Source organism: Aricia agestis, chromosome 10 (assembly GCF_905147365.1).
Source record: "Aricia agestis chromosome 10, ilAriAges1.1, whole genome shotgun sequence".
In the NCBI taxonomy this organism is placed as follows: domain Eukaryota; kingdom Metazoa; phylum Arthropoda; class Insecta; order Lepidoptera; family Lycaenidae; genus Aricia; species Aricia agestis.
In genome coordinates, this window is record NC_056415.1 from 1,751,828 (window position 1) to 1,776,769 (window position 24,942).

The window sequence follows — 24,942 nt, forward strand, 5'->3', positions numbered from 1 at the left end:
GTTTGAACAGTTGTCAAACGGCATAGCGCATTTGTTTCGGTACGCCCTCAGGGTACGCCGCTATAATTAGACGTGTGTTGCAGACAAGATGCTCTCAAACTTCAAAATCTAGTTCTAAACTAAGCCGAGCTTGTTCAAACGCATCGGAACACGCTCACATGGCGCGTCAAAAAACAACAAAAACATGAAATTCCATCAAACGAGCTTCAAACACGTAAAGTTTGATAAACCGTTCAAACCAGCTTTGTAAACGATCAAAATGGTTTGAGTCAAACCAAAATTTACGTGTTTGAATCAAACCGTTTGACCGTCTCAGGGGTTGAGAACTAAGAAGTAAGTAACAAAAACTCTCGATTGGCCCTCTAAGATCGAGCAATGAACATGAGCTTTCAACAGCGGAAATGATTCGATTCAAAATTGTTACTCTAGCTATCAAAATTGTATTGTTCAATATTCAAAATATTACCACTACCTTGCTGACAAAATATTCTTGCTTCCCCATCTCTTGTAGTTTTTATCACTTATTAACTTACCTACTGGCAACTTACGTAGTCTTAACGACTCATTTTCAGTTTTACTTGCAACGACAGAAATTTTACATTCAACTTCGTCTTATTTTATACAATTCTAATTTGTACGTCCGGCGTCCGGCGTCCGGCGTCCGTGCAATTCACGTTGATGTCCGATAAAGTGTCGGACGATGCAGAGTCGTAAATCGTCCGTTAAGCCCCCGCTACACGGCGCGACTTATCGCCCGACGGATGGACCTATCCTTCAGGATTGCAAACGATTGTGTTGATGCTCTCGTTTTTCGCATTTTTGAAAACGCTTGAATTTTAAAGCTGATGGTAAGTATGCTCTTTTACTAATATTATCTGAAATCAATTTGCAGATAATGAAAACTATAATAATATAATAATTATTGTTGTTTATTATACACTAAAACAATATAGAGATTAAAATCATAAATGTTTAATGGTCCTAATATCTGTAGGTTGTACATAGAGTTGTCACAAGTCTTAACTCTATAAAATAAAGGTTTTCATAACAATATTATTTTCACTTTGCATGTAATACGCTAGAATCAATAGCATATTATCTACCTAATATACTGTTATACTGTTCTAGTAGTATTTTGAAATACCAGGGCCCCAGCACACTGCAGGTGGTATGTAGTTATGAGACTTCAGCTCCACACTAGCGTTAGACAGGTGAAAAACGCGCTTGTCAAACTGTCTGCTAGGCCGGACCTATACACACGGCTGGATAACATATCGGCTGGAAATATAGTGCTTCCGGTTACTGTAAGAGTAGTAGTCGGGGGAGAGCCATGCTTCGGCACATTCGTGCCCATTCGGGCCGGCTCGACCGGAGAAATACCACGGGCTTACAGAAAACCGACGCGAAACAGCGCTTGCGCTGTGTTTCGCCGAGTGAGTGAGTTTACCGGAAGCCCAATCCCCTACCCTTTTCCCTTCCCTACCCTTCCATATTTCCTTCTCTACCCTCCCCTATTCCCTTCTCTACCCTCCCCTGTTACCCTACTCCTTCTTAAAAAGCCGGCAACGCACCTGCAGCTCTTCTGAAGCTGTGAGTGTCCATGGGCGACGGAAGTTGCTTTCCATCAGGTGACCCGTTTACTTCATTAAAAAAAACCGTTTCGGTGATTTTTAAGTGCCCAAGTGTGTAGATAATTCGCTCTCTCTTTCTTTACTCTTGTAACCTGGGACGGACGACCGACACGACTGGCGAAAGAACAGGCGCAGGACCTACTTTTTACATGCCCATCACATGCATAGATCATCAGAGTTTCTTACGCCGGTTCTTCTCGCCGGGTTAGTTCCCGAACCGGAAAAAAACTTATTCTGAATAAAATTTTTTGACTTTGACTTTGACTCTCTTGTCAGACAATCAGGTGATCTGATAAAAGTATCCAAATGATCTAAGACCTCAAGTCAACAGCAAGCTCTGCGACAAAGGCGAATACAAGAAGTTATTATGACTGACATTTTAAAAGTGTTAGTGCTACGTAGACGTGTACATATAACTGTATAGCTGGCGTACAACTTAAAGATCTGGTATAAAATGGGAAGTTCTGGCAGTTGATTCGTGCGACACAGGAGTTGTTAGGAATTTTTAATTTTCGAACTTTTAAATAAATAAATAAATAAATAAACGTTTATTCCTCTTTTTTGACCATTACACCACAAAAATAATACAATTAAAAGACGAAAATAAATACATTTAACGTACTAGTACAAGATTGCAGATAGAATACAAAACAATCGACATTCCACAATAAGTAAATGTTACAGTTTTATATATGAATAGTGAATTCTCCTGTCCGTGTGTCCGTCCCACCTGAAGCACGTCCGTGCACGCGACAGCCTCTCTCGGTGATATTTTTGAGCCGCCAGCCAGCGCCAAACTGACACCTATATAACGAAAACTGCTATCAGATATTCCGTTTTTAGGGTTCCGTTGTGTAGGGAACCCTGATAATTTCGTTCTGTCCGACCATTATCTGATAAATTAGGTAAGTATGAACGTAAATTGAAGTAATTTTGCACAGTTTTTATACTAAGATATTTTGCAAATTTTATTTTTACTGAATTCTACATAATGACGGAGCCACCAGTTGGCACCATCTACAAATACAAAATGTATTTAGTTACTGCTCTATAATGGAGAGTTACTTGGTTTTGTGCGCTCTACAGGCTGTAACAAAACTAAGTGATCATTACTTTAGGGTTTGTAATTTGTATGCACGTTCCTTATATAGAGTTCACTATGAAAGTAGCAGCGCTAAAAGAGTAACATTTTTTAACTTTTGTGGTTTTGTAACTTTGCTGGAACGCTTGCCCATACAAATCACAAAAAAAATCTCTTTCAGCGCTACTACTTTCACAATGAAGTATGAACTCTTTTTAAGGAATACATACTTACCCTAAAATATTATTACTTTGTTTTGTCACAGCCTGTATTGTTGTTTTGTTGCCATCGGCTATGGTGTCCCGGTTAAATATTGCACTGGTCTTGGTAATTTTATCCATACGTGTTTTTGACATTGAAAAGGAAAACTTTCTGTTTAAAAAATAATAAGTAATATTGTGGAAATCATTAGATCCTTACTAAGATTGTTTACACAAATCATAATACAAATAACGAGAAACATAAACATATCGCCAAAAATACAGAATAAATAATAAACAATAATAAATGTCAATCGAAGTAATCCGTAATAAATGATACGAGACATGTGTTCGGGCGTTATCCCGCCACAATACATTACAGGCCGCCATCTTGGGTGATTGGCCGCCATCTATTCTGCGGAAATGCCGAAGACAAAAAATTAATGATAGACGGAAGGGGAAAATCTTTGGATTCATTAGTCCTTTATCTATGCCTAGCTATAGATAGAGTAGGTATAGATCATAGAGTATAGTAAATGACAATGGTGACTCAGAGACATTAAGGGCCTGTTGCACCACTTCCTGATAGGTCCCGGATAGGCTATCCACAACCTAACTTGACAGATAAAGTATGGAGAATCTGTCAAAAAAGTTGTGGATAGCCTATCACGCACTTTATCAGGAGGTGGTGAAATAGGCCCTTAATGATGATCTAAGGCTGGTTTTATTGTTAAGCGTTTCGGCAGCGCCGTTGGAGCGCGCGCGTTCTAAGATGTAACGAACATACGGGCGAACGGCGCTGCTCAAGCGCGCGACTTAGAAACGCAACTACTACCGCCATACATTTTCGAACGCGCGGCGCTCCAACGGCGCTGCCGAAACGCTTAACTATAAAACCAGCCTTAATAACTTCAATTTAATGAAGAGTTTGACAGATATTTTGTATAGGGCTTATATAAAAATGTATTTAATTACAGTTAAGTAAATAATATTGAGTGCGGCAGTACATAATGTTTTAGTAAACTTCTTACAATTTTACCTATGGAAAAGGTATCTCACGTTAAAAAACCTTTAATTGATCTGAAACCTGCGCGCCGAAAAGTACTGAACCCGGAACAAATAAACATAAAACTTTTCGCATTCATGGGGATTATATTGCCCAACTTTTAATTAATACTGTGTAATGGAATATGTGGATTCTGTATAATACCTATACCTTGCTAAAGTTAGACAAAACTAATATAATCCCATAAAAAATGAAGTATAAGAAGTAAGTTTTATGTCCAAATTGGTTAGACGTACTTTTGTAATTGTCCTGTATAATGCCTACCACCTGTTTGCAGTTCGGGAACTAACTAGGCGAAAAGAACCGGCTTGAAAATAAAATTTAGCAAAATAATTGTAAAATTGTTATAAAAAAAACTGGGGTGTGCTATCTTTTAAAGTTACCTTATAATATTATGCTCTAACGTTGGCCCTAACACTAACGTTATTTAACTATTTAACAAAAGTTTGGTACCAACTGTCGAGAAATTGACCTTAAAAAGGGTGACAGACGTGCGAGTATGTACGCGGACTTATGGCTCTACGATCCGCAAGCCGCGAGCCGTGAGCCTAGGGGCATGGTAATCCAGTGTGAGCGTAGGAACTTAAAGCACGCGGGTTTTAAGTTCGCGAACTTACTCGGCTCGCGTCGGTGACACACGAGAATCGCTCACACTGGATTACCATGGCTCGCGGCTCGTGGCCCGCGGCTCGCGACTCTTTGCTGACACACAGGCGATTAAGATCGTCGAGCCATAAGTCTGCGTACTTACTCGCACGTCTGTCACCCCCTTTACACTTACATTTTGTGGTCCGTCGTCCGTGGTTTCGAATTTGGAACATCGAAATTCGAATACGTCGAATTTTTTTTAGTGACGTCTGTGTCACTCGGCACGGACCACCTGGGCCGAGCACGCGAGCTCGCGTGACGCACGCGATATAGTGATAGTTGGAAGCGCCTCCGAGATATACTCTCTGATTATGATATAAGGCGCGAGCGGAGTCGTTAGGAAGAGGTTTTATGTGGAGCACAATGTAGGGGTTGTGGAGATAGCGTTTGAATTCGGGAATGGTTTGGAAATCGCAAGTAATGTTCTACGTTCTTATAAAATTAGATCTTTACCTTGGTTTTTAAGAATATAATAGAAAATGATTCTTTAAAACCGCAAGTCAAAGAGGCAACGTGAATATATGGCCTAAATATTGACTCATACTCTACGAATAATAAAAAAATGCGCATGTAAAGTTTCATGAACTGCCCGACTGTCACTCAGTTCAAGGAGTGACTGCCACTGCCACAGTTTTGGAAGGTTTAATGATACAAAATATGACTTACAAAAACTCTATCTTAAGATTGATTACTAAAATCCACTATTATGATTGATTACTAACAGATCATCCTAGGATCCTAAGTACTTTTCGATTGAGAATAAGTCCATTAGTAAATCAAAATAAATAGCGGAATTTAAACCTATTTCACCCTTAACGGTGAAAATACTTCGCCATTTTATTTAAATTAGTTAATCCTTTTAATTGAATGTTCTAGAAGCGTCCTAGCGGGTTTAAGATCGAATTATTCGTCACTTGGGCACGCTTCCAGCACATATAAATGGTAATGGCACAGAAAAACATTGTTCTCACATTTACCAATTCCTGCCCGCTTAGGTTTTAACGCTTAAGTAAAAAATCTAGATTCACTCCGCTAAAGTGGGTGATAAAAACTTAAGTAATGTCGTTTATTACCTTGTATATTTTTAAATGAAATTTTGTGAATTTAACGGTTGTATTCAAAGATAAGGGCTGACACTAGGTTGACAGATAATTGTACATGGAAATTTTGTCAAAATCTTTGTTAAATTAATCATCAAAGTAGAACTGCTTCTACGAATTTTATAAAATGCGCTGCATCACTTTATCACAATTCAAGTTGTTATATAAAACCTAGCCTGGCTAAAACCAAACTAGACTATAAAATATTATATATACATAATATTACAATTTTTACACACAAGGTATGATAATGTCTACCTTTAGTAGTTTAGCAAAAATAACACTCTAATCACATTATCATAAAAATAAATAGCTAGGGTGGCAACACATTCGGTGAAAACAGGACGGAAAGCAGGATATTTATGTCCCATTACTGGCGCACGCCTGGCGAACTTATTGTACTATTTTGCCTCAAGAAATCCTTATGTGGACCACTTAAGAGTCATTTTCATACAGTTCCGAAGTAAAATAAGTCTGGAAAGCTATAGCACAATATAAATATTACACGGTAGACCGTCTGCATATTAGACTGCCCGAATTGTGCACACTGTTTTGTCGACACATTGTCGCAATTTCAGTAACATGAAGAAAAACAATGCAGTATAACGTCCAAAGAGAATGTCATATACTACGTAACACGTATAACACAATACACATATCATTCTGTCTACTCTGCGTATAACGTCGTGCACGTATGTCAAACTTGTATCTATGTTTAGTGAGTTTAATTTTAATAACTATGGGCTTAGTTATTTGTCGTTTTCTTTTTATTTTAAAATTAAACTAAGCTAGGCTATTTTAGAGCAAAAAACTGGTGGAGCTTTCTCCTCTATCTTTCGCTACCACTAATGGTCGCACTTGGACTTGATACATTTTCTATCATACTCATCATTTAGTTAAAGTTAAGTAATCATTAAAGTATGTATTTGGGAGCGACCGAGAATCATTTTCTTTTTCTTTCGTGCTCGTTAGCTTTTCATCTGTTCCTTCACCTTCCCCTTTAAAATTCAATTTTATCGTGGAATAAGTTACTCTGCTATAATATGATACTTATACTGTGGTAGTGCACAAATAAGAAAACTTCTCCCGTCAAAGTGGTGAATTGAAAAACACAGCATAAAAAGCGAGATTCCACAACATTACCATTTATATGGGCGAACTTGCCGCGAGCTGGGCTACTTAAATTGCCTGTAAAAACTAAAATTACCCTCCTCCATTGAGTTTCACTTAGAATGAGGCTCCCGGGGCCCGATTCTCAAGCGTCGAATGTTTCTACTTTCGATCGCAGGCTATCTCACTAGTGTACATGCTGGTCTGTGATCGAATGACATTCGATACTTGAGAATCGGGAACTAGTAGTTGGAACAACAAAATTGTTTATCCAAATTTTCTTGAGAGACAAAGTCGTTATCATCAGGCATCAGCCTATCACCATCAAGTAAACGAAGACAAGACCAGCCTCCTTATTCTTGCCATAGATATTATGAAGGAGTACGGACCAACAGTACCTAGCGCTACAGTCCATCGCGTTCGAAGTTTCATAGTATGGCAGAATAATATACAATATACAGGGTGTAACAAAACTAAGTGTTAATACTACGTATGCTTATTTTCCTGTTCTGAGGACGTATGTATATTTATGTATGTATGTGTGACGTATGTATATGTATGTATAGAGTTCACTGTGAAAGTAGAAGCGCTAAAAAGTTATCTATATTTTTACCCGACTGCCAGGAGGGTTATGTGTTTGGCGCGTATCTTGTATGCTTGTAATATTCTTTATTACCTTGTATCTCCAGAACCGCTAAACGGATTTTCAATTGAGGTATCGTTAGATTTGTCTAATAACCCAAGTGTTCTTAGATAGGTGACATTTAAAAAAACAAAATGGCAGATGTTTGACGCCATATTGTGAGGTAAAAAAAATAAAAATTCTACCAAGCATATCGAGTGGGGTATCAAAATAAAGGATTTTAAACACTGATTCTAAATATGTATATAACTTGCAGTTTTAATATTAAATGGAACGATAAATCTACATTAATATTATAAAGTGGAAAGATTTGATTTTTTGTTTGTTTGGCTCCGAAACTACTGGACCGATTTGAAAAATTCTTTTACCATTGGAACTCTACATTATTTTTGCTGAACAATATATATTTTTTAAAATGCAGTCGGAGGCATAATATTTTATGGTTTACGAATTAATGTTAAACTTGGTGCGACATGCCTCCGACTGCATTTTATAATCCACTTTCTTCTTCTACATTTTTCTATGTAACCTTCTATTTATCCTGGCATGAAACTCGTAAGCAAGAGTCGTATCAATTAAAACATGGATACGATGCCTCCGGCAGAATTAGGTCTTGTTTCGTTCTTTTTAGTTAACATTTTTTGCAGTCGGGTTTTTTGATTTTTAATTAATTTATTTTATTTAATTTATGTATAGGTAATTTAAAATTTTGTACAAACTTAACGTCATCAGGCCATTTCTCACACAAACAATAGAAATCAACACTTTCAGCGTTACTACTTTTTCAGTAAACTCTATACAGGGGACACGATTATTTTCACTCTTGTTACACAATGTAGAGCAGGGGTCACCAAATGGCGGACCGCGGTCCGCATCCTGACCGCCGCGCCGACCCATTGTGTGCGGATGCGGACCAAGCATGTTCGAAAACGAACGTCGTTAAAAATTAATTTCGGTCTACTGATGAACACTAGCAACAAAAATTGACACTTTTCTCATTACAAATAAACACTTTTGTAATTTCCGTAATTACATTTGTTTAATAATTATTTTTTTTAATTTGTGGACCGTGAAGGTCATTTTATTTCTTAAAACGGACCCTGAGCGAAACTAATTGGTGACCCCTGATGTAGAGCGTTGTATAAAGAAACGCGTAGAAAACACAAAGATTTTCTTTAATGAATTCTGCGAAAAGTATCGATCCTACTGGCTACTGGCTAGCTCGATTACATAGTGACCCAGTTAAACCATTTTGCATACAACTTAACCTCTTTGTTTGTTGCAAATTACTTTTGATTTCAATGTAATTAATTGCTACATTTTTTCACTACTTTCGAGAGTCGACTCTACATAAACTTAGTAACTCTGTATAATAATATCTTATCTGAAAGAAACAGCTATAAGAGGTATGACCGTCTGTTTGTATAGTTTCTTATATTGTTACCTATACAGGTTCTTCCTTTGTAGCCACCGTTCCTGTTTCCTATTCCCATAAAAGTTTGGATTGTAAGAACATACACAAAATTTTACCTTGGCATGGCTAAATTTTCTCTTTCAGCGCTGCTACTTTCACACTGAGCGCTATATAAAGAACACATATACATCCTCAAGTATTATCACTTAGTTTTGTTACATCCGGTATAGTTTCGTTGTAGGTTTACAGTGCAAATAAATCATTTTCTATCTACAGGGTGTAACAAAAATAAGTAATAATACTTTAGGGTGTGTACGTGTTCCTTGTAGAGAGTTCACTGTGAAAGTAGCAGCGCTGAAAGACCAAAATATTTTTTCACATTTGTACTCGTGACGCTCTGGCCCTTGCCCATACAAAAGTGAATTTTCTCGATCTATTTATTTAAAACGTAAAAGATTTTTAATATTGATATGAATAAAATTGAGGTGGTAAAATATAATAAAATCGGCCAAGTGCGAGTCGAACTCGCCCATGGAGGGTTCCGTACCGTTATAAAGCGAAAGTAAGACGGTCGCCGGCTGCTGCCGCAGCACGCTCGCTGCGCTCGCTCGGCTCCCTCTGTGTTGTGGTCTAAGTTCTAACCTAACCTAACCTACTCTTGGACTTTCTGGATTTTGTTTGTTTTTGTTTTGACGGCGGGCTGCGCCCCCCGAACCCCCCCTTCGGAAGGCGGCTGCGCCCCCCCCCGTCCCCCCGCTACGGTATCCGTGGTTAAGTAGGCCTTCTGTTAAGTCGTTATCGAACCGCTCATTCCATCATTTTTATCTCTCATTCAGTTATTGGACTGCTTAATTATTTTTTTATTACTGTCCATGTTTTACAGTCGCAATAATTAATCAACCGCCATAAAATTAAATAACTGCTCAATATTTTTTTAAACTGATTATAATAACATCTCAAATATTTAAATAAGTGCTCAGAAAATTAGTTCCCATATATTATAATAAACGTACTTATCCTAAAACGTATATAAACTACACTAGCTGTTGCCCGTGACTTCGTCCGCGTGGACTTCAGTTTATAGCGCGCGGTGTCAACAAAATTGGTGTCAAAATCTACCCCTTAAATCAAAATACCCAAAACAGCCGTGCAGTGTGTACATAATATATATATTTTTAATTAAACTTTTTTATAAGTAAGTACCAAATTTTAAAGCTTATTTATCTTTACACAACTTAGCTGCATTACACTACTTTAGCTTTACCCATAAACTATTTAATATTTATTACATAAAGTAATATACCTGTAGGTCAATGCGGATTTACAAATTTGCCGCCTGTAGGCTATTAAATTTTTGCCGCCCCTATAACTGACCTTTGAAATTCAATACGTTAGTTTAGTTCACAATCATATCCCACCAAAAACATTTAAAAATGTTTGCTAAGATGACCACACAAGCTTTCACTCTGTGCGGTAGCGAAACGGCGAAACCTTACAAAATATATTTTATGGTATGTAGAATTTGTTTAAGTTAGGGTCAGTAGAGTTAGGCCGTGTAGATTCAGAAGCTCATTGGATCTACATGAGATCTCATATATTTTTTACAGGATAAACTTTATGTGGTCGTCTCGGCAATATTTTACAATATTTTTTTTTTGATGTGATTTTTTATTTCTGTAAGATAAAAAATGGGGCTAAATTTGCCGCCCCTCTAAATCTGCCGCTCTAGGCTCCAGCCTACTTAGCCTATTGGTAAATCCGCCACTGCTGTAGGTATTAACTTTATGATTTATTATTGGTAGGCTGTTGTTTCTGATATCTATGTTGGTAGGTGAGTTATTTAATAACGTCGGGCGCGGTTAGTACTTGGATGGGTGACCGCCTGGGAATACCGCGTGATGTTGGATTTTTGTTGTTATATTTTATGTTGCTCTATGTATAACATCGACATCAGCTGTAGAGTCGGTTGCGCTCAGTGAATCGCCAACGTCCATACCACGTTGAATACACCGGTTCTCGTCCGATCACCGAAGTTAAGCAACGTCGGGCGCGGTTAGTACTTGGATGGGTGACCGCCTGGGAATACCGCGTGAAGTTGGCTTTTTGTTGTTATATTTTATGTTGCTCTATGTATAACATCGACATCAGCTGTAGAGTCGGTTGCGCTCAGTGAATCGCCAACGTCCATACCACGTTGAATACACCGGTTCTCGTCCGATCACCGAAGTTAAGCAACGTCGGGCGCGGTTAGTACTTGGATGGGTGACCGCCTGGGAATACCGCGTGATGTTGGATTTTTGTTGTTATATTTTATGTTGCTCTATGTATAACATCGACATCAGCTGTAGAGTCGTTTGCGCTCAGTGAATTGCCAACGTCCATACCACGTTGAATACACCGGTTCTCGTCCGATCACCGAAGTTAAGCAACGTCGGGCGCGGTTAGTACTTGGATGGGTGACCGCCTGGGAATACCGCGTGATGTTGGCTTTTTGTTGTTATATTTTATGTTGCTCTATGTATAACATCGACATCAGCTGTAGAGTCGTTTGCGCTCAGTGAATCGCCAACGTCCATACCACGTTGAATACACCGGTTCTCGTCCGATCACCGAAGTTAAGCAACGTCGGGCGCGGTTAGTACTTGGATGGGTGACCGCCTGGGAATACCGCGTGATGTTGGCTTTTTGTTGTTATATTTTATGTTGCTCTATGTATAACATCGACATCAGCTGTAGAGTCGTTTGCGCTCAGTGAATCGCCAACGTCCATACCACGTTGAACACACCGGTTCTCGTCCAATCACCGAAGTTAAGCAACGTCGGGCGCGGTTAGTACTTGGATGGGTGACCGCATGGGAATACCGCGTGATGTTGGTTTTTTTGCTGCTAAAACTTTTTTGTAGAATCATCATAATTATTAACTAAAATAAGAGCGTAAGGCACACATTTGACATTACTTCTGAGAAGTAAGCTGCTTCGATAATACACGTAACATTAATTAAATAATTAATGTTACTTGTATCTCTCAATTAAATAATTATACACTTTCCTTGCACTTATTCCACTTTATTTTAAGATATTTATTACAAAATTGTTAAATACACGCCCGGTTTCGAAAAAATACACACCTGATGATGAAATACACACCAAATGTGTCCCTTACGCTCTGGAGTTAAGGCTGAATTTGTTATGTTCAATTTTGGTGACATTGGTGACCCGGACGTGGTAATGATGATGATGATGATGAATGTAATTTGCATAGTAGCATATGCTTTCAGTTCTTAAAACAGCGCCTAAACCCCCAAACTTGTATTTATAAGGAATCCGGAGTTCTCTTAGTATCTTCGGAACCATAATATACCTCGGTGCAAAATCTTGCGTTTTGGTAGCATATGCTTAGGATGCTTCTTATAAAACCAAAATCACCATATGTTTCGATATAAATTTCGAGGAGTTCCCTCGATTACTCATGGATCCCATCATCAGGTCACCACTTTGTGAACATGATACTAAATTGGAGAGAAACCTAATACAACAAAACAAAAATTTCGAAAATCGGTTCACAAACGGCGGAGCAATCATTGAACATACAAAAATAAAAAATAAAATTAAAAAAATATATCCACAGCCGAATATATAACCTCCTCGTTTTTTGGAAGTCGGTTAAAAAGAAGATTTGCACGTACTGCATTGCAATGTTCAGTAATAAACATTTAAATCAAAGTGTTTTCAGTTTTCACAGTCGCTTGAAATGAACACTTGTGGCGAAGGAGCAGACATCAGACAGAACAGTAGACAGCTATACGGCCGACAGTAGACAGTAGACAGGTGTATGACGTACTCGCTCATTTAACCGGCTTCTGTCCAACTTCGTGTATGAAGCTTCGTAATGCTTCATGGATGTAAGGAAACTAGATGAGACAATAAGCTCAGTGGTTTACACGGCAGTATTCTGCACTACATTGTATGCGCCACTATTTATTCGATAAGACGTATACTCCAAAAAACGTGCAGTATACGTCTATAGTACTGCAAAAAAAGTACGAAAAAACTATCCCAGAAGATCCTGAATATTTTATTTTAGTTTATTTATTTTATGCTTTGTTTCTGCCTGTCTCATGTAAAAAAAAGTTTAAAAGTTTTTTATTTACTTAACATTGCAGAATGCAAAAATTGAATTTACGATTAATTCCCAATACTCAATGGAAAAGAAAAAACATTCGACGTGTGACGTGGTATTAAAGTCTGCATTTTTATAGCAATATTTTAATTCTTATATTATGTAAATAAAAGGTAAATAAAAAAAGTAACGGACATAAATTATTATCAACACAGTTTTGTTTTGGTTTTCAGGGGGAGGAGTACCAATTCCTAATCACGCGAGCGAAGCCATGTAAAAAGTTATTTTCTTAAGAAGTATTTGGCATTGAAAATAATTAACATAGCACGCATAATTTAACGTACTCACACCGCACTTTCCGCCACTTCCATTGTAGCAGCATCCCACCATATTTCCCCAAGCATGAGTTTTGTGAAACTTAGTCGAGTGTTTGTAATTTTAAGTAGAGAGTTGCGTGGCTTTTATGAGTTTTGTTCTGTCTGTACTCTGTACTCTGTGTACTCACAGTGTTAAGGTCCATGCCATCACTCACTTTGACTGTTTATTGCTCTTTAGTTCAGAAATCGACTTTGAAGAAGGTAAGAATTTGTGGATAATTTTAGATCTTTGATTTTGTTAAAACCTGGAAAAATATTGGCCGATTGAAGGCTGTTTCTTAACTTATGAAATTGTTTGTAATTTTGTAATTCCGCGCACAACTTCTTTGCGCCGAGCGTATCGTAATTCGTACGGGAACCGTACATAGTACTTACCACAGAAATTGTGTTACTTACATTTTTCGGAAATCCTTTGAAAACCTAAATCCTTTCCATACCATACAACAAAATCGGTTTTGTCGCTTCAGCGTGCGCACATTTTCGTATTTATAATACATGTCTATTAGTAATTTTTTCCATATGTTTGCTACTTTTAAGCTAATAAACTTTTAAACTTCAAAACATTTCAAACGGTGTGCAAGTATTTTGGCAAGTTAGAGTTGATCGTTCGAAGTTGTAAAACTATCCGAAGAGCATTATGCAGCGTATTTAGAGTTTAGACTGTTGCCGTTTGTTAGATGTTCAAGCACAAGTGGTTATTGGTATTCATGATGAACATCGTCATTTTAATCTTGATATCGTGTTTATCAAGAGTCCAAATGGACCAAGAAGACTGAAGAAATTATCTAACGTTAAGACTTAAAATACTACCAAAAAAAATATCTGCTTGAGGATAACTGATAAAAAATATTTTACTTGCCATAAATATACTATAAGTATGTAATTAATAAACCACCAATAATAAAAACTAATAAAAAATAAAGTTATATTCTGTTCGTAATAAAAAAATATCCACAGCCGAACTTAAAACCTAGTAGACCGTACACCTTTTTTGGAAGTTTATAAGGTAAAAGCACTAATGGCAGACGCTTTAAGGAAACATGGAACATTTGAATGTTGTAAAATATATATTTATTAAAATAAAGGATTGATAACTTCTTCCATGTCTTCAGTAACTCTTACAAAATAAAACTATTATGATTATTCAGTGACAAATCAATTAAAAAATAAATTATTGGTCTTTTTGTAAACTTAGTCATAACAACTAATAGATGACATCACAGTTAACGAACATCACTAATAGTAGACACCAATATGAACTAATAGTTGACATAGAACATTAAATTACATTTAACATTTTTCCTATTAGGTCTTTATTAGCCGTTTTTTCAAAAGATTTCATTTACTTCATCATATTAACTACATGCATATGAAATATTATCCACGTTGTCTCCTGATTCTATCCATTCTTCTTCCATGCTAAAACTATCTTTCCTTTTATTTTTATTTTTCATGTATTTTTTCCTAGCAAATTTATTTTGTAGTCTCCATGCTTCTCTTGCCTCTTCTTTTTTCTTCTTTCTTTTCTCAGCTCTCCTTTTTCTTCTTTTTACTGCTAAAAAACTAAAGCAATCGATTTTTAGATCAGACAAGGTCTAATATGTCAATTTTTAGGTACAGTAGTTCTAATTTGTTAGCTTGTTAATAGAATTATATTTTCAGAGAATATTGATGATATTTGCAGTAGAATAAACTACAAAATAACTTTAGTATGTATTGCAAAATGTTGATATGAGTTCCATGTCATCTATTAGGTTTTTTACATTTTCAAGAACTAATAGTAGACACCCTTTATATTGTTAGGTAAAATGGACAAAAAATCATAAATAAACATTAATTAGTGTAAACAACATGACCATTAATCCAATGAAATCAATAGAAATTACAAAAAATCAAATAAATATATTCGAAACTTACGTGCAAAATTTCGCCTTCCTTAACCTATTTGCTAAGAAACTGCCGAGCGCGTGTTGACGCGGTCACATTTTTTACGAAAACTGATCCCATTTTAAAATTTTGTTCCCGAAGGCGTCCCTAATATATTTTTCACGTCAACAGACAGCTTGAGAAGCTTAAAAAATGTATAGTGTTGAGAAAAAATAGACTAATTCTTATTTTTATGGTATTTTTGTCGTAAGTGTCATCTATTAGTTCCGAGTCTACCATTAGTGCTTTTACGTTAAATAATTTGCAAAGCTTCTAAGGGTGGGTTGCACCAACTTACTTTACTTAACTATAACTTTAATTATAAGTATACTTAATGCAAAATATCAAATCTTTGGTTAAATTAAAAAATGGACGCCATATTTTAAACCATAACCTTGAGCTCGACAAGGCTTTAAATGAACGTGGGAAAAAAGCAACTAACGCTGTCATCATACAAAACTGCCATTTCTGACAGTTCTCCTTTACCAGCACCCGCCCACGTTCATTCCCTGCCTTGTCGGACCAGCTGTCATCTGTCAAATTCTGTGGTCAAAGTTAAAGTTACCATAACTTTGACCATAACTTTAACTTTAACCACGCCTCTGATGCAACCCCACGAGGCGTGGTTAAAGTTTTAGTTAGGTAGTAGGTACTTAGTTCATAAATTTATATTTTATGTGTACAATTAATTAATACAATTAATTGTAATTTTGAATTAATTAATGTAACACGTGTTACATTTTAATTTTTAAAATAAAAGATATACCAGGGGCTCCCAAGCTGTGCGCCGCGCCCGGCCCGCGCCGTGGAATTTGGAGGGGCCCCTCTTGCCTTTCCAAATTCCACGGCAAAAAACACAATTTATGGCCTTATTTTGCTCTATAATGGTACGGAACCCTTCGTGCGCGAGTCCGACTCGCACTTGGCCAATTATGTGATCCTATGGTTTTAAAACATTATGAAAGAGACCTCATTTAACCACAACATAAACTTTTGCAAAAAATACAAATAGAATAAATATTTTTAATTTTGATAAATTTTAGAAAAAAAATCGCAAATGGTGCCGTAATAAAAATATGCCAAAATGTGAGTAATAATTGGTACTATAATAGAGTGAGAGGATATAACGGCCAACCATCCGATTCCAGAGATATGCTCATTTTTCCTGTCGGATCCATACAAAAATTTCTTTAAAAGATTATAACTCCCTTATTATTACACGCAGCTGAGTCTTTTTACATTTTGTTATGTAATAACAACTAGGAGATCATATTTCAGCCTAAAAAAATGACATCTGGAAACTATGTCTATGAAACTCGATTTTCGATCCACTGTGGGGCGCCGTGACTCGTGAGGATCCTCCATCATTATCCGAAACTACAAATATTATAAAATAAAATTAAAATATAAATTATACAAACTACAAAGCAGAGATGTATTAAATATTTGTTTATTATTAATACTTACCTATTTAACTTAACTTTAATAATAAAAGGTGTTTATTTATATTGTATCTTTTTGTAATAGCTAGGTAGAGTAGGGCACCGTGACAAAATACTGCGACGTGTAACTGCGCCGCAGGCTGAAAAAGATTGGGAACCCCTGAGATAGACCATTAAAACGCCATCTGGTGAATTCAGTTCGAACTGTCTCCCTAACTATATGAGTTAATCTTGGCGGTTACTTGTCGTTACAGACTACAGTACAGAGTGTATCTTATAGATGGCGTTACTACCAATAAGTATAAGTTTTTGATAAAAACTTTTTTTAACCAACTGCCCCAATAGTAAGTTATGAGTATTGTATTTTAGCCTTTAAACATTTTTTCATATTTGAATTCGAGAGGTATTATTATATTCGCCTTGGTCATGAGATTTACACAGGGTAAAACAATAAGATTTATATGTTTTAAAAATTGACAGCTTTTAATGTTACACGGATCTTGTGGGATATGGGTTACATAACACATTGTCATAGGAAACCTGAACCTCTGTATGCAACAACTCAATCCACAAGTCTTATACTTACATAATACAAGGCAGGTACCAGCTACCTAAGTTACCGCGCGCCAAAAAGACCTTAGTACTTAAGTAATTAGTAATTACTTTGGTTTGAATAATATTATTATTATTGAAATATGAAACAGTCCAACTGACTAACGAGTAGCGAGAACATTTTTAACTTCATTAATTTATGCGTTTAGTTCCGCCTCAGAAAGCACTAAAAATGATAAATCACCGAAACAATTATAATTTACGTGATCCCCGCATGCGGCATAGCGAATGAGTTTGGTCGACAATTTGTTCATCAGGGATAATCTAATAATGAGCGTTTTCAATTAGATATTATTAACTGACCCCCTACTGGTTGATAATCACCCAATTTTTGGTACTACAGCAACTAATATAATATATTCTGTGCTACAGCGGACAGCCCGTTAAAAGCTATTTTACTTGGGAGTTTTTTAGAGTGAATAGTGGTCCAATCTCTCTTTTAACATCCACGGGAGCTACGTTTCTGAAAATCCGGATGCCGATATCTCATAATATCATAAGATCACACCGCTTATCTTTGTAGTCTAGCTACGATCTGTAATTTAGGTTAGATGTTAATACCTCAGTCATTCATCCAAAGGTTAATTTTTCAAAGGTTGTTTTTTGCGATACGACGCCGCAACGCAGTGTTGTGGCCTGGCCGTAAGTTTTAAAATTAAGTACTTACCATTTTCTTTACTGATTTCTTATTTTCAGAAAAAGATTAAGGGCAAGTATCAAGTTGCATAATCCTTAAAATATGCTTAATTGTGACGCTACATTGCGATATTGATTTAATGGACGTTGTATTTAATTTAAAAAAAAATCTCAATTAATAAGAGTGGATAAATAACATTGCGTATGGAAAAGAACTACAACGGATCCCTATCATTGTATCCGGCGGCGGCTCGGCCATTATTTCAAGAGCCATAATAGATATTTACGGTCCGGCCATCCGGTTGTATCAATGAGAAGATCCCTTCATCATCATCACCTGTACCCTGTACCTCATTTCACAGCTTTGATCTTTAGGGTATTTTTATTAATGTGCCTACTGCCTATTAAGTTATGGATATGAATAATATTATAAGCTACGCGTCGTAGGCCGTAGCGTGGCCGTAGCAGTCTACGCCACGCTACGGCAACTTAATTTCTTTATAATGATTAATGACTTGAGCATCCAACCTTTAGAAAATTGATGTATCGGTTTCGAATTTCGATTTTCGATATAAAATGGTAGAAGAGAAAATCGCAGAGCATTGGAAAAAAATTTTTAGTAAGTACTTGAGAGGGCGACTAACCCCAAAAATCGAACATCGTCCTTCTCTCTTCACACTCACGCCCGTCTTTTAGTACGAGATACGACTGCAAAACTGTGCAGGTATCAAGTACACGCTTAAAACCACATTTTTACAAATATTTATGATTAGGAAAACATATTTCTACTGGGGTACCAGTCCAAATGTGGCCGCAAATATTTAAAAAAAAAATTGAAACATTGAGTTGGCGGGATAAAATGTATTCATCAGGTATTGAAAGCAAACATGGTTCATTTCACGGCGATGAGAATATAGATTTAGAAAAATCCGGTGTGCCGTTGGGCACCCGGCCGCCACTCTGTCGTAACCAGGTGTGAACAGGTACCATTCCGATACATTTTTGCATCCATAACGTATATATTGATCTCTTAAGAGATCAATGCTATGGCGCATAAAAAATACGCCATTTACTTCATTCAGCCACGCGTTAACCCGCTTAGGAGGTTGTTGTGGGCTGTGTCGCACCAGTTTCCAGCCAGAAATTAAAGAAAATCGTTTTATTACAACACCCCCGATTTTATGCAATTTTGGTGTACCCAAATTTTTCTTGTATATCTTGTGGCAATAATATCATATTATTGTTATTTTAAATATCGGTAGAGTTTTGGTTTGTTTATAGTTATTTAAACTTTTTAATCGGAACTTAACGCGACTTATTTAAGTAGTAATGAATAGACTACTACGAGTACATACTTTTTCTCGACGTTCCGGCCGTGTTGCAACGGCCGTGGTCACGAGGGGACTGCAGGAGCCCGACGTCTTCGTTTGCACCGGGCGGTCGGTTCTACGACTACCCTCGAGTTGTCCAATATTTGTGTTCCAATACATTGAAAGTCAGTAGGTTCACTGCGACACACAACACTAACTGAGGTGACACACGCGGTTTGCACTTATTGATCACTGGATTCCAGGCGGGCGACAATTTAAATCCGTCCTCACGATTGAAATTTTTGTACTTTTTAATTGCAATTGCTTCACGTATTACTCTCGTGTGGTAATGACGATCCGTAGAGAGGATTTTAGGGTCGTGTAGCTCCACTTGTTTATAGTTAGTTAGTTTATGAACTTTTACTAGGGATTTGACAGTTCATTTGACATTTTGTTATGGTTAAAGTTAAAGTCATAGTCAAAGTAAGGGGGTTCAACCCACTCTAAATCTCTAATATTGGTGGATACAAAAATTTTCACCAAAATTATATGTATAAAAAATGCAAGTATGTAAAAATGTATGTATGTCAAAAAATTTGAGGATTTCAACAAAACCACTCATTTTTTGACATAGAGATCATATTATGAATATTTAATCTTTACGTAACAAACTATTAAACACTTGAATAAACTTTTCAATTCTTTTGGAGTATTAATTTATTTGGTCGTTAAAAATGACCGTTCCGTATCCAAAGGGTAAAAACGGGACCCTATTACTAAGACTTTGTTGTCTGTCCGTCTGTCTTTATGTCTCCAGGCTGTAACTAAAGAATGGTAATAGCTAGAGAGATGAAATTTTTAGATTATGTATAGATTATGTTGCCGCCATAACAACAAATACTAAAAATAAAATGAAATTTCTATTCAAGGGGGAGTCCCATACAATAAACGTGATTTTTGGACCTATTTCGCTCTATGTCGATAATGGCAACAGATAGGCACTTGAAAATCTCATGAAATCTTCAATTAAATGTGCAACTTAATTATCAGTAATACAATCAAAGTAAAATTAAAATATAAGAGAGGCTCCCATACAAAAAACACAAATGTTGGCCTAATTTTGCTCTATAATATGTAGTACGGAACCCTTCGTGCGCGAGTCCGACTCGCACTTGGCCGATTATTACTATTGTTTGAACCGATGGTTAAGTACACTAACATAATGTACTATTACTATCCTCGTTAGACCCGTAATGTTTTATGTTACGCGCTAGCTCCCTTTTCCTCAACTTTCGATAGTTCGCCATCTTCGACAGCCGGCACCCCTTATTTGCGGCCAGATTTAATTAGGCACACCTATATCATAATTATAAGAAGAAAATAAGCTACCATTTGATATATAAAAGATCAATATACGTTATGGATGCAAAAATGTATCGGAATGGTACCTGTTCACACCTGGTTGCGACAGAGTTGCGGCCGAGTGCCCAACGGCACACCGGATTTATTCTAAATCTATATAGTAATCGCCGTGAACCATGTTTGCTTTCAATACCTGATGAATACATTTTATCTATCCCGCCAACTCAATGTTTTAAAATTTTTTTTTAAATATTTGCGGCCTTATTTGGACTGGCACCCCAGTAGAAATATGTTCTCCTAATCATAAATATTTGTAAAAATGTGGTTTTAAGCGTGTACTCGATACCTGCATAGTTTTGCAGTGGGATCTTAGACTATTTCGTATGCCAGGTGAAAAAGAACGACGCGGATTCATATCCGTTCTTTTTCGTCGTTTTTTTTAATAATAGCCAAATTAGTTTTTTCTCAATAACTCGATAAATATACAACATTTTTAAAATCCGCTAGGTCGATCTCTCAATGATAGAATTTTATACAATGTGTTAAAATATTAACTTAGTTCAATGCACGGTTATGGCAATAAATGAAAAATTCGTGAAAATTAGATGCATCTTTGTGATTTTTTTCTATCGAGAAAATTTTAAGATATCGTGTTTTGCTCAGATTGAATTCTCGGAAATATAATGTAGTATCTAATTTTAGAAAATGAAACAATTCGGGGATTATTTTCAAGTATAATAAATATATATAAAATCGACACTTTAGAGTTAGTCACCCCCTTAATTAAAAATCTGCTTTGTAGTTTTTGCCTGGATTTAAAAGTTTATTCGAGTACTCTAAGAGCAAAAGTTTATTCGAGTAAAGCCGGTGATCGCACTAGAGCGGCGAATGGCGATATTATAAAGCGAGTAGTTACTATGCATTATTCAATTAGGCTGATAACACTTAAGAAGATCACTCGTAATAAAATTGTAATGTCTTGTTTCCGAGATGAGCGCGTGGGCAGACCGACAACGACCGAAATTCAAACGTATGGATTATTGAATATTATATTCATAACGATCTTGGACGATCTTATTCATTATTGGAAAATGTTGACAACCTTTCTAGCTGCTGAATTTGCATTACAGAGAATTGTAAAGTTTTTAAATATATTTTTTTTAAATAAGGGAGCAAACGAGCAAACGGGTCGCCTGATGGAAAGCAACTATCCTGGACACTCGCAACATCAGAAGAGGTGCATGTACGTTGCCGGCCTTTTAAAAGGGAATACGCTCTTTTCTTGAAGGTTTGCAGGTCGTATAGGTCCGGAAATACTGCCGGTGACAGTTTGTTCCGTTGTTCTTTTAAAACTTAGTTACAAATCGAGGCGGGCGGGGTTCCAACGATTTTCATGAAATTTAGTAAGTATAGGTTTCGGGGGCGATAAATCGATCTAGCTAGAAATCATTTTTAGAAAATTTCATTTTATTCGTATTTTACTGAATACCGAGCAAAGCTCGGTCAAACAGCTAGTTCATAATTATAGACCCAAGCACGCTATCATAATAATATTTTCACTTTCATATGAAGAATAATGAAGATTACATTAAATTCAAAGTTCAAACATTCCCAGCTATAATGAGAAACTTGATCAGAATATTTAAAAACTGTGATTAGACAAGGTGCAATGATTCCATCAGGTGACCCCCGCTCGTTCACCCGTAAATCTCTATCGGATATTCCGCCGAGTGGGTTAACTCGCGAAATTGATGACACACTCCACACGACACCGCGCCGACTTCAACCCGTGGATGCAAACATGGGGTAAACTAGATCCCATCATTTAAAAACAAAAAAGTTAGAGACATGAAATTAATTATTTTTCTTAGCTAGTATAAACAGACAGCGATTTTTTATATTATTAGATGTATTTTAGTTAGTCTATTTACTAGACTATAGTACTTTGTTATGAAATAAAAAATTAAACAAGTGTATTGAGGAGGAGAACAAGGAGTATCGTGGATATAAAATGTAACACTAATAAACTGTGCAGTTATATTATAACTTGATATAACTGCACAGTTTATTATTGCTCATTTCTCAGTATTAACATAATATAACACTCGCTATTTGACCGAGATTCGCTCGGTATTCGATAAAACACGAATAAAATTACATTTTCTAAAAATGATTTATCGCCCCGTTTCAAGATACAAGATCATCGTTTAAAGATATAAGATAGTATATTATACCTATTACGCAAAATTAGAGAAATAAGAGTTTATGATAAGTAGGTACATGGTTTATGACTATAATGAGTCACTCAAGTCTTGTTAATATTGTGCAAAACACTTGACAAGCGTAATTCACCGATTTTTGACACGATATTATTCGTGCGTGACCTAATATTTTTATTCAACTTCATCCTTAGTATTAATTAAAATTATCATATGAATTCACATCGAATAGAGATATTTATTAAATACATTCAATTAATTTGCGCCCTACAATTTTTTAATAGATAGCGGCAATGCACCCCTCTGCAAGAATACCGTGTTCAATTAGTCACGAGAGCTAATCCCGGGTCCCGAGGGTTTGACGGTTAAGTGTTTGAGTTTAATAAACCGTCTAATTAAGAGCGCGTCAGGACTCAGGACGGACGGGCGCAGTGTCGTGCGCGCGCGCGCCCCAACACCATGCTTCTCCTGACCCTGCTGAACGTTCTCGCTATAGCCACGGCCCGGCCCTTCAACATAACCCACCTGATCGTGCCCGAGGTGGTCCCACCTGGCCAGCAGGAGGTCGAGATAGAATGCAGATACGACGCCAACTTCACGCTCCTCAACTGGTTCAAGGGACCCAACGAGTTCTTCAGGTACAAACCCGGTGTTGCACCTAGCACGAGATCGTTCCCGATTATCGGTGTCGGCAGAGTTGAGATGATCGCCTGCGGCCCCACCGCCTGCCGCCTCAAGCTGGGCGCTCTCACCGAGGAGGCGACGGGCTTGTACAGATGCGACATCGAGAGAGACGTGCCACCGTATAAGTTCGAAACCAGAACAGCTTACATGGAAGTTCACGGGCACGAGCACAGACGACCGCTCCTCGAAGGTCTAGCGCAGGAGTTCGGCGAAGGAGACGAGATGAAGGCGTACTGCCGAGGCGCCCCCGACTCGGAGATCCGATGGTATATCAACGGACGGGAGATCGAGGAGACGCGAGGCTCGGCTGCCTTCAAACGAACGAGTTCGCGACTCCTGTTCCTCGGTCTACCTCCCATGGTCACTGTGCAGTGTGCGGAATACAAGTTCGGGAAACTCTCCGGCTCGAACCAAATGAAGGCCGTGTGGAAGGACCTGAAGAATAACGACGAGAGAGCCCAGGAGCAGAGGAACAATTCAGCCTCCCGTCTCGTGTTCAGTTTCATGTTTATTTGGATACAAGTTTGTTTAGTTTATTAAAAATAATTTAATACTACGTTCCTGTTGTGTGAAGTGTGTGGAAATGTTGGATGTTGGATGATTTTTTTTTATGAAAGTATCATAGGTAGAGATTATTTATAAAAATAAAAATATTATATGGATTGCATGTTTTATTTGTGTTATAGTCTATAGGTATGTAGTAATAGACAAAGAGGTAATAGATGATAGTAAATATTATAAGTTTATAGAGTAAGAACCAGCGACGATCAGACTTTTGTTATTTTATAAAAGCTGAAAGTTTACATATTTATGACCCGGCCCTTCCGGCCCGGCCCGGCCGTATAAAGGTAAGAACGACCACTACGGAGTTTCGGGTGCGGTTACATTAGCACACTATCCAGTTTTGAAAGTCAACCAGAAGCTCATAGATATCAAAAACAAAGTACGGTGGTTTAATATCTCTATGGTAAAGCTTAGGAATCTCTTCTTCTACCGGACCAAAAATATTTGACAGCTGTTGCTTTCCACTGCCAGACACCTGGCTTTGAGGTGGTCTAGCAGTTGGGAAACAACTACCAAAAATATCCGGCAGTGGAAGACGAGATTTCTACAATTAGGTACCTATTATCTATGTCAAGAAGTGAACCGAAAATAACTCCTTCAACATGCAACAACAAAAACTTTACAAACAAAGTTTACCACTCTATTATAATTAAGTAAGTAAGTATATATTTTTTATGGTTTATCATAATATTATGAGTACTTATTTAAAGAATATTTATAAATTATATGCATGTGGGAGTTTACTGTAAAACACTCTTAACGCTAGAGGAGTTACAAGTGCGTTTAACTCCCGCAAA

The 24,942-nt window shown here is 37.1% G+C and overlaps 1 protein-coding gene and 5 non-coding genes across 6 annotated transcripts; all 6 read left to right on the plus strand.

Moving 5' to 3' along the window:
* Positions 1-10,875: 10,875 nt before the first annotated feature.
* On the plus strand, positions 10,876-10,994 carry LOC121731451. Its single transcript, XR_006036238.1, has one exon. It is a non-coding gene; the product is annotated as a 5S ribosomal RNA (ribosomal RNA).
* Positions 10,995-11,069: 75 nt separating this feature from the next.
* Positions 11,070-11,188, plus strand: LOC121731450. The gene has a single exon (XR_006036237.1). It is a non-coding gene; the product is annotated as a 5S ribosomal RNA (ribosomal RNA).
* Positions 11,189-11,263: 75 nt separating this feature from the next.
* Positions 11,264-11,382, plus strand: LOC121731447. Its single transcript, XR_006036235.1, has one exon. It is a non-coding gene; the product is annotated as a 5S ribosomal RNA (ribosomal RNA).
* A 75-nt stretch (positions 11,383-11,457) lies between these two features.
* On the plus strand, positions 11,458-11,576 carry LOC121731449. The gene has a single exon (XR_006036236.1). It is a non-coding gene; the product is annotated as a 5S ribosomal RNA (ribosomal RNA).
* A 75-nt stretch (positions 11,577-11,651) lies between these two features.
* On the plus strand, positions 11,652-11,770 carry LOC121731452. The gene has a single exon (XR_006036239.1). It is a non-coding gene; the product is annotated as a 5S ribosomal RNA (ribosomal RNA).
* An 11,471-nt stretch (positions 11,771-23,241) lies between these two features.
* On the plus strand, positions 23,242-24,192 carry LOC121731116. The gene has a single exon (XM_042120463.1). The coding sequence runs from the start codon at positions 23,357-23,359 to the stop codon at positions 24,119-24,121; it is 765 nt and encodes a 254-aa protein (XP_041976397.1). The 5' UTR covers positions 23,242-23,356; the 3' UTR covers positions 24,122-24,192.
* Positions 24,193-24,942: the final 750 nt, after the last annotated feature.